We start from the raw sequence: 14,783 nt of genomic DNA, 5'->3' as shown, positions 1-14,783 counted from the left end.
TTACTGGGTCTAATCAGCAGAATAAGCTGCGTAACCTTGAACTAATCTTGATGTCCTGTACTGACATCTAGTGGACATGTATGGTGCTGCACACCCATGCCACATTTTGCCAGAACAATAGAGACCCCCCTTTTGTGTTCGCTCTCGCCATCTCCCGTCTCGCTTCAGCCCTCCCTCCATCCTTTTGTCTCTCCCGGCAGATTAATTTTTCCTCCATCGCCCGTGTTCGTACGTGCCGTTGCGTGTTTGCTCGGTTGTTTGCATGCACGCCTGTGATTTCTTCCCGTGTGTGTATGTCTGCACCAGAAACCCCAGCCCCACAGAAATGAGCGTGGAGCCATGGGCCGGCACACGGGACCAGGCAGCCGCTGAGGACACCCACAGCACCAGCGAAGCATCCTCTCAGGACCAGCAGCAGCACCCCGACAAACTCTGCCTGGACTCGTTCTGGAGTGAAGTGGAGACCATTCGGCAGGGGTGTGGCGACCCGGACCCGGAGTGCACAAGGAGAGACTCCAGGCAGTCAGAAGGTACCTTATTCCTCCCCCCGTGCTCTTTAGATTTAAAACAAAGAGAAGCAGCTCTGACGCTGCTGCGTCGGGATTCCAGACATATCTGTGTAACACCTGAGGTCGCGCGCGCTGATTCAGCCGCAATGGCATCAGATCAGGTTTCCGCCATTGCCATGACAACCCCATAAAAGACTGTAGCAGGGTGTGTTTTGTGTGAACAGGGGGAAAGTCTCCGATCTTGTCTTGACCGGACTGTTCTCTTCTTGCAACCTATGACGGTTTATTCTGCGTTATAACTGAATTCCCCCATTTATTAACTGATTATATATTGTTTCTTACTCAACTACCTAAGTGCACATCAGTCCGCTGCATCACTGGTTTGTTAAGGCCATTTTCTAGTATTTACTAAAGAGAATTTTCTGCTTTTTCATATGTTTCTGTTTTATATTAGAATAAGTTTAGACTTGCACTTGTTATGGATAATATAATCATTAGCAATTGTAATAAAGTTAAGGAGTCAGTTGACCCATCCGTGACATGACTGTTGTTTGGATAACTGTAGTCTGTGAAGATGGTCAGGCTGAAAGTGTTAAACGACCCACCGTAAAGCCGGACAGCAAAGTTTAGTGGTGTTGATATTTGGTCTGCATGAAGAACGTGAACCTTGACCTGGCTATATGGGAAACATTTGGCTCTTTTCTTCAAAAATACTTTCTTGCTGGGTTGGGGTTAGAAAACAACGGAGAAGAAGCTACATTCAGGATTTGCTGTAATTTACTGTTACTGTGGTTCTGACCTGTGGTCCGTGTGTGTGTCAGAGGGCGAGCAGGAAGAGCAGTGGCTGGCTGACGCCGGACTGTCTACCCTCATCAGCGAGGACAACGAGGATGTAGACAAAGCCGTGCTGCTGTCCACTCTGACCAGGACCCAGGCCGAGGCCGTCCAGAGGCGGCTGGATTCCTACACGCTGTCCCTGAGAAAGAGGAACAAACCCACTCCGCGGGACGTCCGCGACATCTTCAACTCGCCCATCACCCAGGTCAGCTGCGCGTTCCCAGGCCTCCTCTGTCTCTCCTATACTGAAAGTGGTGTTTAGGTGTCTTATGACCGTGACAACAGGCATGCTAACACGTAAAAATCATCGGACGCCATTCTAAAGTCAAGTTAAAGTTAGAAACAGCACTCGTCCGAGCGCTGTTGTATGAGACACATTTCCCTGGCGCCTGTCTGCTGTTGCACCGTCTCGTGCTCTCTTGTTGCACGTGACAAAGAAGGCAAATGGCATGCAAAGGCCACGTTTTGTCCCCTCGGTCGGTCTGAGCGGCCCAGAGAAGCTTCTTCTGATCCCTATCAGCCCTTTATCAAAGGGAAACACTCCTTGTATGCAAGGCCAGCGCCTCGGAGGACAACGTCACTCGTCTTCTGTCTGTAATGTGCTGATAAATGTCCTCTCACAGACGCTTCTGCCCGACTCTCAGCAGAGTGAAGACCTCGCTCAGGACAGCATGGCGTCCGTCGCCAAAGCGCCGTTATCAAGTAAGGGCTGCATGTTTTACTGATTAAACCCAAAAAAGGAACTGAAAGAAAGTTAAATAGACACCGATGCCTGTCAATGTTTGAACAGGCGTAAATCTTCACAACAGGTTTTCACAACTGCCCTCTTTGTTTTTAACGTTGCTTCTCGAGTCCATAGTTAAGATCAAACGTGAAAGGCAAATGTTGGGAGGAGGGATCATTAAGATCGAGCCACAACCCTGCGATCTGCTCCCTAACTGGTTCCGTTTCAGTTTAGCCCTTAAGGTGTGTTTGAAAAGTCAGGTTTTCAGGAAGAAAAACTGAGAAAAGTTATATTTACATAGGGGGGGGGATTTCAAACCACCTGGGTCGTCCCAAACTAAAACTGCATTTGTGTTTTCGTAAACTGTTCCAATGAAAATACAGGTCCTTGAAAACGGCCACAACAGACCATTGTTTTATCCTGTTGTCAAACAATAATCAGACCAAAACTTCTATTTTCTGTGTAGACATGAGGTAAACCGATATCAGACTAAGACCAGGACATTCTGAATAAATAAACAGCCCGACAGGAAAAACAATCGTTTAGGATGAGCTGTGTCTAGAAGAATGGATGGATGGATGGATGGACGGATGGACGGATGGATGGATGGATGGATGGATGGATGGATGGATGATGGATGGACCTTTTCCTGCACACATGTATTAATCTGGCCTGGTTGTCCCTCAGCCCCTAAGGAGGAATACCTGATCACTGATGTGGCCTACTGTGAGCAGGCCGTCATCTTCCTCAAACAGGCCAAACTGGAGCAGGACGCTGGCCAGCGCCGAAAAGAGGACGGCACCCTCCCCGTAAGTACCGACGCTGTTGGAACGATTGAGTTCCCACTTCAGACGCAAATGGCTCCGCAACGACTGACATGACAGGAAGTGTCAGACTAAAGGACACTTCCTGCATCGCAGCAGATGATGGAATATTATTTTCCCTCTCAGACTAAATACTGATGCAGATTAAAAGTTAATTAGCTCATAGATGCAGCTGCCATATCTAAGAACCTGAGATCTCCAGACTGTGCAGATCAGGGGAAAGATAAGATGCAGCATTGTGACCCTATATGACATCATTTTGCCGTTGCTCTCAGCCCTCTTCAACCCAGTTCCACTTTTTACCCCCTCTCTTCTTCCCAGCGCTTCATTTGCCCCAAGTGTCGCCTGGGAGTCACCCGCATTCAGGACCTGTCCCACGCCGACATGAAGAAGGTGCGGCAACTGGCTCTCATCGACATGACGGCCGTGTGTGACCTATTAGAGCTGGAAGTCAAAAGACATAAAACCAGCAAGAGAAAAATGCCAGGTATGACAGGAAAACTCGCCTCGTCCTTTACACACTGGGGTTCCTCTTTCAATTGGTCCCTTCTTACACATTTTTTTAATGTCTTGCGGTAGAAACCGCTCCTTTGTTTGCATCTGCATGCTCCTCTGCCTTATTCTAAAGGGGGGAAATGCTTCTGTTATGTACCTGTTGGTGGTGTAGAATGCGTTCTTTGAGAGGCTGTGGATTGATTGACGGTTTTATGTCTTATAGACAGTACGCTGTTTGGGGTGCCGCTGTCCACACTCCTAGAAAACGACCAGAAAATCAAGCCCAGCACCTCCATTCCTCTGTTCTTGCAGTCGGTAAGATCTCACAACATGTTGGATGATTTCAAACTGCCTGCTGCCTAAATTTCGGAGATCAGAGTTCTCTTCAACCTGTTCAGATAAAGCCCATAAAAACAGAACATTTTAGTGTCAAGTGCATGTGAAACGCACTGACCACGCCCTGCCTGTGGGAGCAGTTACGGAGAACAGCCACCAGAGGTCAGCAGAGGACTCTGATCTGCGCATGCAGGAGTCGCCGCTAATGTTTCCGTTTTTTCGCAGTTGTTGTCAGTTCTGGAGAAGAAACTCGATTCAGAGGGGATGCTGAGGGTTCCGGGATCTCAGTCCAGAATCAAGGTTTAATGTTGTTTTATTATTTGTTAACGATTCATGCACCTTTTCGGGTTTATATGACCGCGTTTAGGCTCTCCTCTCATTTTTCATTCAAGTAAATGATCACATTAATTCTCAATGAAATAGCGACAATTATACTTTACTTTAACACACTAACTGGAATCATAGTTTTTATTATTTTGTCTTTGCTGGATTCTGCTACGATTTATTCAGACCCCTGAATCAATCGCTGTACATCCAATTAGACACGGGGTGGCGCTATTTAGCCCCAAGAAACAAGCTTTCGTCAACTAAAATGACAGACGCAGTCTCTGATTTCCTCTTGCTTTATTTTGCTTTTCTTTCCAAGTGACATCAAACCACATTCATAAATTTTACTCCTCCTAAAATTAATTTTCTTTTAGAATTGTCTCTATATAACTTTACTGATTTATTTGGGTTCTACAATTTAATCACAGTTGCTGCAGCAGAAGTTGGAGACCTGTTTCTACTCGGGACAGTTCAGCTGGGACGAGCTGAATCCAAATGATGCTGCCGCGCTGCTCAAGAAGTTCATCCGGGAACTGCCTGCTCCCCTGCTCACCTCCGAATACGTCAACACCTTCAGCGCTGTCAGAGGTCGGTGGCTTTCACGCGATAACAAGTAGCATCGCTACAACAGCAGCCGCGTTTATATTGGTTTCTCTACTGAGACCAGATTGATATTAATATAATCTGATTGATGACTCTCTGTCACATCAGTTGTGGGGAGAATCAGTCAAAATTGATAAACAGGACACGTGACCACAGAGGCGTGAGGTAACAGCAAATGGCCTCCTGTCATAATGTCATTAATCTTTACGCGTTCTGTTATTCTTTTTCAAGCAGAGGAAATGAAGTGTGTGTGTGTGTGTGTGTGTGTGTGTGTGACTGATCTCAAACCTTTCTGGTGTCTTTCAGACATTGTGGAACTGAAGCAGAAAATCCATATGTTAAACCTGCTCATCCTGCTGCTGCCTGAACCCAACAGGAACACACTGAAGGTAATTACACAAACAAAGACAAGCGTGCACGCCCTCGCGCACGCATGCACGCATCACGGCACCAGGCAATTGTATTCGACACCTTCACGCAGTCAAATAGTGAAAGTTTTCAGAGGGCGAGTTGCATAATGAGGTTAAATAATCCCAAGCACAGAACATTAGCGGTGTGGCTTCGCCCGCTGATCGTGTACCGAAGCATCGTTCTCTTTTAAAATGCTCTGATTGGTTATATAACACTCTGCGTTAACTGTGACTCACTGTCACGCTCACACGTGTGCAGTCGGCTCCACTTGTGGCCTAAAACCCACCTGAGCTAATTACTTTGACTCCGGTGGAGGCAGCTGAACGCTGCAACGTGTGAGCGTTCTCCTCTGGAGAGGTGTTACAGATGATTCAACCACTCGCTCGTGTGATTCCCTCTTTCAGTATATGCGGCCTTTTTGAAACGTACTGTGTTAAAATCACCTCGGTTTAATTTGCCCCCCGACCTTCTGCAGGCCCTCCTCGAGTTCCTCAGTAAGGTGGTTTCCAGGGAGAGAAAGAACAAGATGAACCTTTGGGCCGTGGCCACCATCATGGCTCCCAACCTCTTCCTCCACAAGGCCGTTCCCAGCAGGCTGACCGAGGGAACAGAGAAAGGACAGGCAGAGAAGGCAGCTGATGTTATGAGGCTCCTCATCCGCTACCAGGACCTGCTGTGGACGGTAGGGATCATTGATCACTGATCCTTAAACACTGTTAAATGGCTGCTGGACAAGAGCATTCTGTCAAATTCAGTGTCCTGCTGGGTCCTGGTGTTTCTCTCTGCAGATCCCCAACTTCCTCATGAGCCAGGTACGCAAGCTAAACGAGAACAGCAACCGGCGTTACCAGTTCTACGACCGCCGCATCAAGAACCTGCTGAGGAAGATCCACACAGACAGCCGGGAAAAACCCGATAAGAACAGCTCTCAGGTGAGCGCGTGTGACCCAGCTGCACAAGCACGATGGGATTTGGGGAAAAAAACAAAAAAAAACAAAGACTGTCGCAATGCTGATGCTCTGAAATCCCCAGTGTTATGCTCTCTTTCCTCCCGGCAGCTGGTCCGGACGGTTAAGATCCAAGTTGGGGATGTAGTGAGCGGCACCATGGAGTACCAGCTGGAAGTCAGCTCCAGAGCCTCGGACCTGCTGGCCCAGTTTCACCTCCGCAGCTCGGAAAACGGAAAGGGAAAATTGCGAAGGTGCGATGCGGGCCGGTGGCGGCGTGCTCACATTGTCATTTGTAATGAGGAAAATAAAGAAATAGCTCATACGTCCGATGCAAGAGATGTGCTTTTATAGCTAACGTTAAATCATGAATGTTGAAAATATTTACAAAAAATGACATTCCGATGTTTTCATCTTGCCGCGTGATGCGTGTCTTTCAACAGAAACGGCTCCGTCGCCTACCCTGATTGCGCCCTGTACGAAGTTGGAGGGAATATCGGTAAGAGGAAGCGGGCGCCCCGTCGGAACACTGATGACATTTGCATGTCTTTCTGCTCATTGAACTAATAAGTGCAGGAAGGTCTTGCGTAATGAACCGCATAAGCAACGAACAGACAGTTGTGCATCTGCAGTTATCAGAGCAGACAAATGCTTATAAAACACACACACACACACACACACACACACACAGACCCGTGCTGTCACAGGAGAGTTGACACACTGAACTGTGATAAATGTGTTTAGTCAGTTCAGTTCCGAAGCTTAAAACTTCCTAAATCCACTTGATGGTGTCGAAGTTTATTGAGTTTATGAAGTCAGGCGATCCTGAAGCAAATACATGGAAATATGACTTTCCATAAATGGGTTTTCTCTCATTTATTGATTATTGGAGAAATATTTTTCAGTTATTGTTTTTTTTTCCCTGATTATTTTGCTGTAAAACGGTGATGAGAGCAGCTCTCGTTAAAAGCTGGTTTTTTTTGTAGGTGAGCACTGTCTGGATCCCGACACGCACCTCCTGGACCTCTACAACAGTAACCATGGAGGGGAGTGGGTCATCAAGCTGAAGCCCAACACCAGCAGCAGAGGCCTGTGACGGACGGACGGACGGACAGGGAGGCAGACAGACGGGAGCGTGGAAGCAGAGCAGTTCCGGGCTTTTTCCGCTCTGCTCAACCTCAGAGCGAAACGGGAAAAGGAGACAGATGGAGGCAGCAGATCCGCCAGGAGCAGAGCCGAAAAAAAGCACGTGGCGCTCTCCCCCCCTCTGTTTGCTCCATCATCCCCCTCTTGCCCCATGGTCCCTTCCCTCTCTCCCCTGCGTTCCCACATCGCTGCGAGCGAGAAAGCTGCTGACGTGACTCGTTTCAGATCCTGCTGCTCGGGGAACAGGGGAAGGAGCGGATGGGCAGCCATCTTTCCTTCTTTTCTAACCCAGAGTTAGCAGATGGGGATTCAGGGCGCCTCTGGCGACGCAGAAGCAAAACCAGCCCCGCTGGAACAGAGCGACCAAGAAGCGCGCTCACGTGCGCGTTTACGCGGGCCGCGTCCCCGCGCCAGCAGACACCTCGATCCCCTTTCACATCCGTGCCATTCAGAAGGAAAGAGAGACGAAGCGATATCCTCTTATCTGTGAAAACCCCAACATCTCCTGGGCCTTTTAAAAAAAAATCCCTGGACTTCCAAGGACCCCTGACCTGTTCAGAACAGCGTCGGTACCGTGGGATTTGGTGTCGCGCCTTCAGAGACAGTTACAGCACCTCTAAAGGGGGTTGTTAGGGACAGGAAGTGAAGCTGGTCTTCTTCTTTTTTTTTTAGCGTGAAGGCAACCGGATGTGTTGGGGTTGTTATTAATATTTATATGAATGTAATACCATTGTTGCTTCTGTATTGGATGAGTGTTCTGTAGGTTCCTTTAGGGTTAAGTGCTGCACTCTGTGGTCACGTCATGTACATATTTCTTAAACTTCTCTTTACATCCTCCTGCAGGATTATTTTGAACCGTAGCTGTTACCTAGTCTGATAGTGCAGCGGTGGAACGGTCTCTGACCACCGCGCGAGCTCCTCCCAACACATTTTGCTCATTTACTCCTCGCCAGCGCGGCCATGTTGGCGCGCCGCAGCCATTTTGTGGGAAGCGCCTTGCCCGCTGCAGAGAGCAGCGCCGGCCCCGGCGCCGACATCCATCAACACCCTCCTGCTCCGTCTCTGTCACACACCCCTCCTTCCCCCAAGTAATGGACAATAATGGGAGCGGGGCCCAGGCATCAGAAACGCGGCGAGGAATCACATTCCTTTGATAAAGGGGAAGGTAATAAATGGCTGTCATAAATTCTGCAGCCCCAAATGACAGCGGCAGCATGTGTGAGAGCAACGCGTCCGCGCGTGCACGGCTGCGTCGAGCTTCATTACACAAGTCCAATCGTCCCGTCCCAGCGTCCCGGGCACAGTTCAGTGCCTCGGCACAAAGGCGTGCTGATGAAACTGCCTTCTGTTGACAATCAGGGGAACTAGGTCACCTCTGAGGCAGCGTCCCAGAGGGCAGGCAGCGCGAGTCCAAACACCCCGAGGAGCCGAGGACAGGCAACACCCATGACAGGCCCCAAAAACACGGCGGAGGAGAGCTCACCTTCGGGTTTTGTGCAAATGTGTGAAAAAGAGAGCACTTTCTTTCTGAAACAGTGTTATTAAGGACGTTACCTGCGTTTGTTTCCCGTCAACATGATGTCACCTTTATCATGGTGACAACAGAATGTATTTAAGCCCTTTTTCTAATACTTCTGTGAATGTAGTATCGGCTGTAGAAAGATTTTTGTCAATAAATGTGAATCGACTCTGTCTGGCATGATTTATTTACTCAATATCGCATAAGGGGTGTGCAAGAAAGATGGATATCAGCCGACCGCGTCATCCATCACCCCCATAGATCTACAACCTCACACCAAACAGGCCAGAGAATCAGGTGAAGTGTATTGGTTAATCCAACTGTAATCACCAGAAAGATTAACCTTGTAATGTGGATGGCTGACCAGGCCAGCGCCGCTCATTCGCTTGATTATCATCGCCTTCTCCTGCTCCTTCACTAAATGCGTCATCAGTGTTGATTATTCAAGCTCTCGCCATGTCCAGACACAAAAGGAAGCCACGCTCTTTGTCTTACTTCTCCCAGAAATGGACTAGATCAGAGCAGTTTTACACACATTCTCGAGCGTCTCAAGCAAGCTAATGGGACAAATCCGAGGACAGCTCACGTTTTCCCCAAATATCCACCGATGTTTCTACTTCATTTGCTCACTTCAAGAAGGCACAGGGGGGGGAAAGAGCCCCGAACGTCATCCCCTCCGCAGACAGATCAGCAGCAGCCGGCCTGCCACACAGGCCCCTTTTGCACATCTAAATTACTGTAATCAGTGGATGAAAAGCAATCAGCAGTCTTGTCTGAGCTGCTGGCGGAGCGCCTGACCCCCAGCCCTCTCCACCAATCAGGCCACTGCATCCCATTCATAGCTAATCACGACTAGCACTCAGAAGCTGCCACCTCCCTCACATTTGCTGCAGGAAGCACTCCTCCTTTTGTTTGTTTTTTCTTCTGTTTTTTCCACATTGGCGGTGACCACAGCCTCATGGATGAGGACTGACGGATCTCCGTGAAGCTCCTTCCTGCTCTTCCGTGGTGGTTTTCCCCCTGGTGCCAGCTGCAGAGGCTCCACGAAGCACAAAAGCTCCACATTTGGACTCCAAATGTTTCCGAGGCCTCTAAGTGAGGAAGGAACAGAACAGATTTGAAGGACTGTGATTCTGAGCTGACGGAAACTAATTTAGAAGTGATATTTTTAACTAAATGGAAAGATTACATGTGTTAAGGCTATATATACGGCACAATAACTATTCATGTCTCTAGTGATTTGGTTCTTCCTAAAGGCCCTGAATGCATCTATTGTTAGGGTTTAGGTCTTAAATGCGATCTTCAAATGTAGGAGGTCAACTCAGAGATATGGATTTATGATTAACTGGCTGGTTGGTGATAGAATTAAGCCTCTGTGTGTTTTTAATCTGATAATGAAAAAAGCTTAAACCTTCCTGACGACTTTACACTTACAACGACACTGCAAACATACATCTCAATGTTTACATCACCACCACCTCCACTGTGACCACATCTATTGAAATAGCACAGAGCAGACACACTCTGAGGTGGAACACGTGTCCCGGTATGTACTGAATGGCTGAAATGTGTAAATCCGGAGCAACTTTTATGAATAGCAGATGAGAAGATGAGAATGAAAATGGGGGCGGAGGGGGCTTATCTGCTGTGAACAAGGATGCCGTCTCCCCCTCCCCGCACCATCCTTATCTCTCCCTTTCTTGCCCCCATGCTGGCCGGCTGCTTTCCCACCCTCTCCTCGCCGCCAGGAGTGGATCCCGACGATTATCTGCACCATCCAGCCTTGGTGTCTCCTAGCAACCACGCATGGATCATTTAACTTCCCCCTGTATACTCTTCTTAACCCATCCACTGATATATATATAAACTATGCTAATAGTCTTTATTACATGTGTTTTTGGGGGGGAGGTTTGGGTGGGGTCGACTCTTTGTGAAACTATGGAATGTTATTTCACTCGTCACTCTGGTCTGGAGCTCTCACACCGTATCAATGCCGCACTCGAGGCAGACAAACAGGCAGTAGAGGTTGTTCTGTCAGGATGTATTGCTCTGAGATCCAGGAGGTGCACGAAACACATGCACACACTCCATGGGGGAAGACAAGACTTGGGCCCCCGTCTGAAAGGCCCTCGCAGAATCAATTTGCATTCAAATTAATGAAGCGTGTAATGAAGAGAGTGCTATCTCTCCCGCAGAACGCTGACAGACAGGCGAAGAGCCGAGTGTGAACAAAGCAGCATCAAAGACATTCAAATGGCCACTTTGTCTTTTTTTTTAAAGGAAAAACATGGCAAATTAAAAATGGAGCTGCTTTAAATAAACTCTCAATATGTTTGTAGGGTTAATGTAATCACATTTCCATATAAAAAGTACTGTGAATAAAACACATAATTAAAGATAAAATGATTGCACGGGGAAGGCCGACCTTATCTTTCAATATTCATTACTGGAAAATATGCTTAAAGGGGACGGCTTCCGCTGCCGATAACCTCGAGTGGTTGTCTCAGCAGAAGATCATATAGAAATTAAGGAACACTGCTTGTTTTTGAATGAAAAACACAATAAAATATTTTGACCAGGAAAATAGAAATCAACATTTGACTTTAATTTTGAAAAACCTACGAAGGTGTGTGTGTGTGTGTGTGTGTGTGTGTGTGTGTGTGTGTGAGAGAGAGAGAGAGAGAGCTTTTCAAAGGAAAGAAGAAAAAGAAGTGCATCCTTCTCCTTATTTTGGCACAGTCATGACCATGCACACACAGATTAAGCGAAGAACCCACCCACTCACAAACTCTCCGTCACCAACTGCACCAGCCTGTATGCAGAATTTAGTAGTGTAAAAGAAGAGAGAGAGAGAGAGAGAGAGGAGAGAACACCCATGTTGCACCATTCCTCCCTGCAGGGGGGCTTTTCCTGATCTGGCAGAGGGAGGATGATGTGGGTAGACAGAGTAGTGAAGAAGACAGTGAGATGCCAGGGGTCAGCCAGTGTGTGTGTGTGTGTTTGTAGTAGTAGTAGTAGTAGTAGTGAGTATGGAAATAAACATTCTATTAACAAAATAGGGACATTCAGGACATTCTGGCAGGTCAACATTTGGTTTTAAGGTTGAGGGTTTTAGCTGTGATGATGAAGGCTAAGGTGAAAGGCTGTACAGTATTAGGTCACTAACAGCCCTCGCAAAAATAGTACAGGTTTGTGTGCATGTGTATATGTGTGTAAATATATCCGTCTTCAGAATTTTCTGTCTAATCATTAGATTTAATGTTCATATGCATTATGTATATAACACCGTGTCCTGCTGTTGTTTGGCATGGTCGCCTAAAGCGTTCTGCCCTCAAAGCCAATCATCATCTCTCTGTGACTTGAGACACAACACACACACACGCACACACCATTCTCTCTCTCTCTCCCTCTGTCTGCCACTGTTCTATCATCCAATTATTGTGACCATGGCAACTATCATGGAATATGGCCTGTGAATACTTTCACTATAACCAGGTCAGTGTCTTCCAGTCTGCTCACATGAGCACACGGCACAATGCTGAAAAAAGAGCCGAGAAAAATAACCATGGCAACAAATTTGAGGCAATTTCAGTAATAATAAGAATTAGACAGCAGGCTGAATTATATTGGCCGGGGAAGAAAAGGCTCTCGGCTCTGCCTTTTAAGTGAGAGCAAGAAGGAAATCTGGCAGCAACCGTGTTTGTGTTTACAGATGCAGGTAGATGTGAAGAAGGTGAGCTTTGTTTCAGTGGTGATGTGCAATACTGCCTGTTATGTAGGATGGACCCCATGTTACATTAGCAAACACACGCATGTGCACACACAGACACACAGCAGACACACACACTCACTCAAACAGAATGTCTGAGCATACACGGCAGCTGGCAAAACAGGTTTAGCCAAGCGTGTAAATCAACATGAATTCCCACTCCACTGCAGCTCGATGCCCTGATGCGCCACTGACTGCGACCCGTGTCCACGTCCCCAGACGCCCCTTCACACGGTGGAGTGGACAGCCACGTCGTCCGCGAGGCAGACATAATCCCAGAGTGTCTGAGAAATGGACGGATCAAAGACGATGGAACATGAACTGATACATGTAGCTGAGACCTTTTTTCCTGAGAAGCTTCTACAACAGTAAAATTACAGTGTGTGAAACTTCTTAAACATTGAAGATGGTGGCGAAATGATCAATTTATTTCTTGACTGAGGTGGATTTTTTGAATCTGAATTGGCCTGATCAGGCTTCCTGCTTTACTACAGTCGGCCACCAGAGGAGAATGCAACATCTTCCAAATATATATTGATTGCAATCAGTTGAAGTGTCTTCTGGTGCTTGAGTATACGTGGTTAGTGTAGTTCAAACTCGTGATTTCTTTCAAATTATTTTCCCCTTCTTTTTTTCACATTCTGTCTGTTCCCATTTTATTTAACTACAGAGAAAAGGGGGGGAAGAAAACAGGTGTTGGACTTTTTCCATGTCTGATATTTGCATAAAAGGACAGGAAGTCAGTCCAGGTTATAGAGTAAATCAGTTTCTTTCCTCTTTTGTTTGCAACATCTGTTCCCAACATCTGCTCAGATGTGATGGGCCAACCTGTCCATACATGCTTCTGCAACAGCCGGTCGCCCTGAGGATGACCCAAAAGCTAAAAAAAAAATTGAAATATCCTACAAGAAGTTCTAGCAGCTGTTGCCATTGAGGGATCAGTAAAGGAGCGGGTTTAAATTTGGGTTTCTCGCACAAACTTTCCCTTGTGCAGGTCACACGGTAACCCTGCAAACCCCACTGAAAATCCTGCTGAGGTGGTTACAATTGCAAGATAAAATTACTTCTCCAGCCATGATTATGTTTTGATTCAGGTTGGGAGAATTTGTCATTTGATTTTTTTGAGCCAAATCTATCGTAGCGTGATGATTTTCTGCCGCCATAATCGCTCTTTAATTTACAGCTGCTGCTCGGCAGATTTAAAACGGAGCATTCAAGTGGAGCCGGGTCGTTTCACCTTTCAGAGAAGCGCCAGCTGCAGGAGGCCGTATTGACAGAACATGAAGGAGAGGAGGAGAGAGAGAGAGAGAGCCATTAATCTCTTGCTTTCATTCACTATTTTACAATGTGCTGCAGCTGTGGCTGCAGATAAAAACTGAATTTATTTATCTTCGTTTTTCTTTTCTTTTTTTCTCCCCCTGGTTCCTTCCGTCCCCCAGTGATTATCTGTTAGTCAGACTCCTGGGTGGAGGTATGATCACAACGGAGCTGGAGCAGAGACACAGGCAGGGATTGAAATAAGAGGAGGTGCAGCATGGGGGGGGGGGGGGGGGGGGGGGGGGGGTGATGGGATAAGCAGGGAAATGGCAGCAAAGAGAGGAGAGTAAAAAATATTTATAAAAAGTGGCAGCAGAACATGGACAAAGAGGAAATGCTGTTGGAGAGAGGCAGTGAGACACAAGATATCCATCTGCAGACAGAATATTTACACATCCAAAACACAGCGTGTACAAAATTTTGGCAACCTGATTTAACAAACATACAGAGATGGTGACATAAGGGATAGAATCTTAAAAAAGAAAGAAAATAAGAAAAGCCAAGTTACACCGATAGATGTGCCTGAATCCCTTCAGCGACAAACATCTAGAGAGAACCAGTGAAAACTGAAGCAAAAGCACGGAGCATTGTGGGATTGAATTGTAATAAGAGCAGAGAGGGGATGGACACATATAGATGGTGTTTAATAATGTTTGCTGTTTATCTCAGCGAGACGTAGGCGCACAATAGCGATGCTATCTCGCCTTCCAAGGGGGAGACAAACATTTGTGTGAGGTGCGATAAGCTTCAGTCAGGATTGAATTAGGGGATCCGATCTGCCTCTGCTACTGCAGATAGGGACAGAATGTGTACTTGCTTGTGTGGGAATCTGGGAGAATTCCTTTACATTACAGCAAATTAACAGCTATTTTATTTATCTACATAGTTTCTTTTGTCATAGTAATAACAGCAGATACACAGGAAGGTTTTTCTGACAGCATAAAATGTGGAATTTTCTTGTGTTTATCATTGATGCTGTGTCTTTCTGTGCCTACGTGCACGTGTAACACTATAAAACT

General features: G+C 46.8%; 1 protein-coding gene across 5 annotated transcripts in view; it reads left to right on the top strand.

Annotated features, from left to right (window-relative positions):
• The window catches only part of arhgap40 (Rho GTPase activating protein 40), an 11,881-nt gene extending 3,030 nt beyond the window's left edge, over window positions 1-8,851 (top strand). For 2 of the 5 annotated variants that reach the window (XM_029826946.1, XM_003973454.3), the window contains exons 2-15: window positions 307-530; window positions 1,331-1,551; window positions 1,970-2,048; window positions 2,758-2,879; window positions 3,216-3,381; window positions 3,613-3,704; window positions 3,951-4,025; window positions 4,481-4,640; window positions 4,962-5,044; window positions 5,542-5,748; window positions 5,855-5,998; window positions 6,125-6,267; window positions 6,457-6,512; window positions 7,000-8,851. In XM_029826946.1, the coding sequence (XP_029682806.1) occupies window positions 307-530; window positions 1,331-1,551; window positions 1,970-2,048; window positions 2,758-2,879; window positions 3,216-3,381; window positions 3,613-3,704; window positions 3,951-4,025; window positions 4,481-4,640; window positions 4,962-5,044; window positions 5,542-5,748; window positions 5,855-5,998; window positions 6,125-6,267; window positions 6,457-6,512; window positions 7,000-7,109 (1,882 nt within the window). In that variant the 3' untranslated portion in view covers window positions 7,110-8,851. Of the gene's footprint in view, window positions 229-306; window positions 531-1,330; window positions 1,552-1,969; window positions 2,049-2,757; window positions 2,880-3,215; window positions 3,382-3,612; window positions 3,705-3,950; window positions 4,026-4,480; window positions 4,641-4,961; window positions 5,045-5,541; window positions 5,749-5,854; window positions 5,999-6,124; window positions 6,268-6,456; window positions 6,513-6,999 lie in introns of all 5 variants that reach the window. The other 3 variants (XM_029826947.1, XM_011614060.2, XM_011614059.2) reach the window with 3 other exon arrangements.
• The last annotated feature ends 5,932 nt before the right edge of the window (window positions 8,852-14,783 follow it).

Source organism: Takifugu rubripes, chromosome 19, assembly GCF_901000725.2.
Source record: "Takifugu rubripes chromosome 19, fTakRub1.2, whole genome shotgun sequence".
Classification (NCBI taxonomy): Eukaryota; Metazoa; Chordata; class Actinopteri; order Tetraodontiformes; family Tetraodontidae; genus Takifugu; species Takifugu rubripes.
The sequence above is the reverse complement of the archived record's forward strand: the minus strand, read 5'-3'. Positions and strand labels throughout refer to the sequence as shown.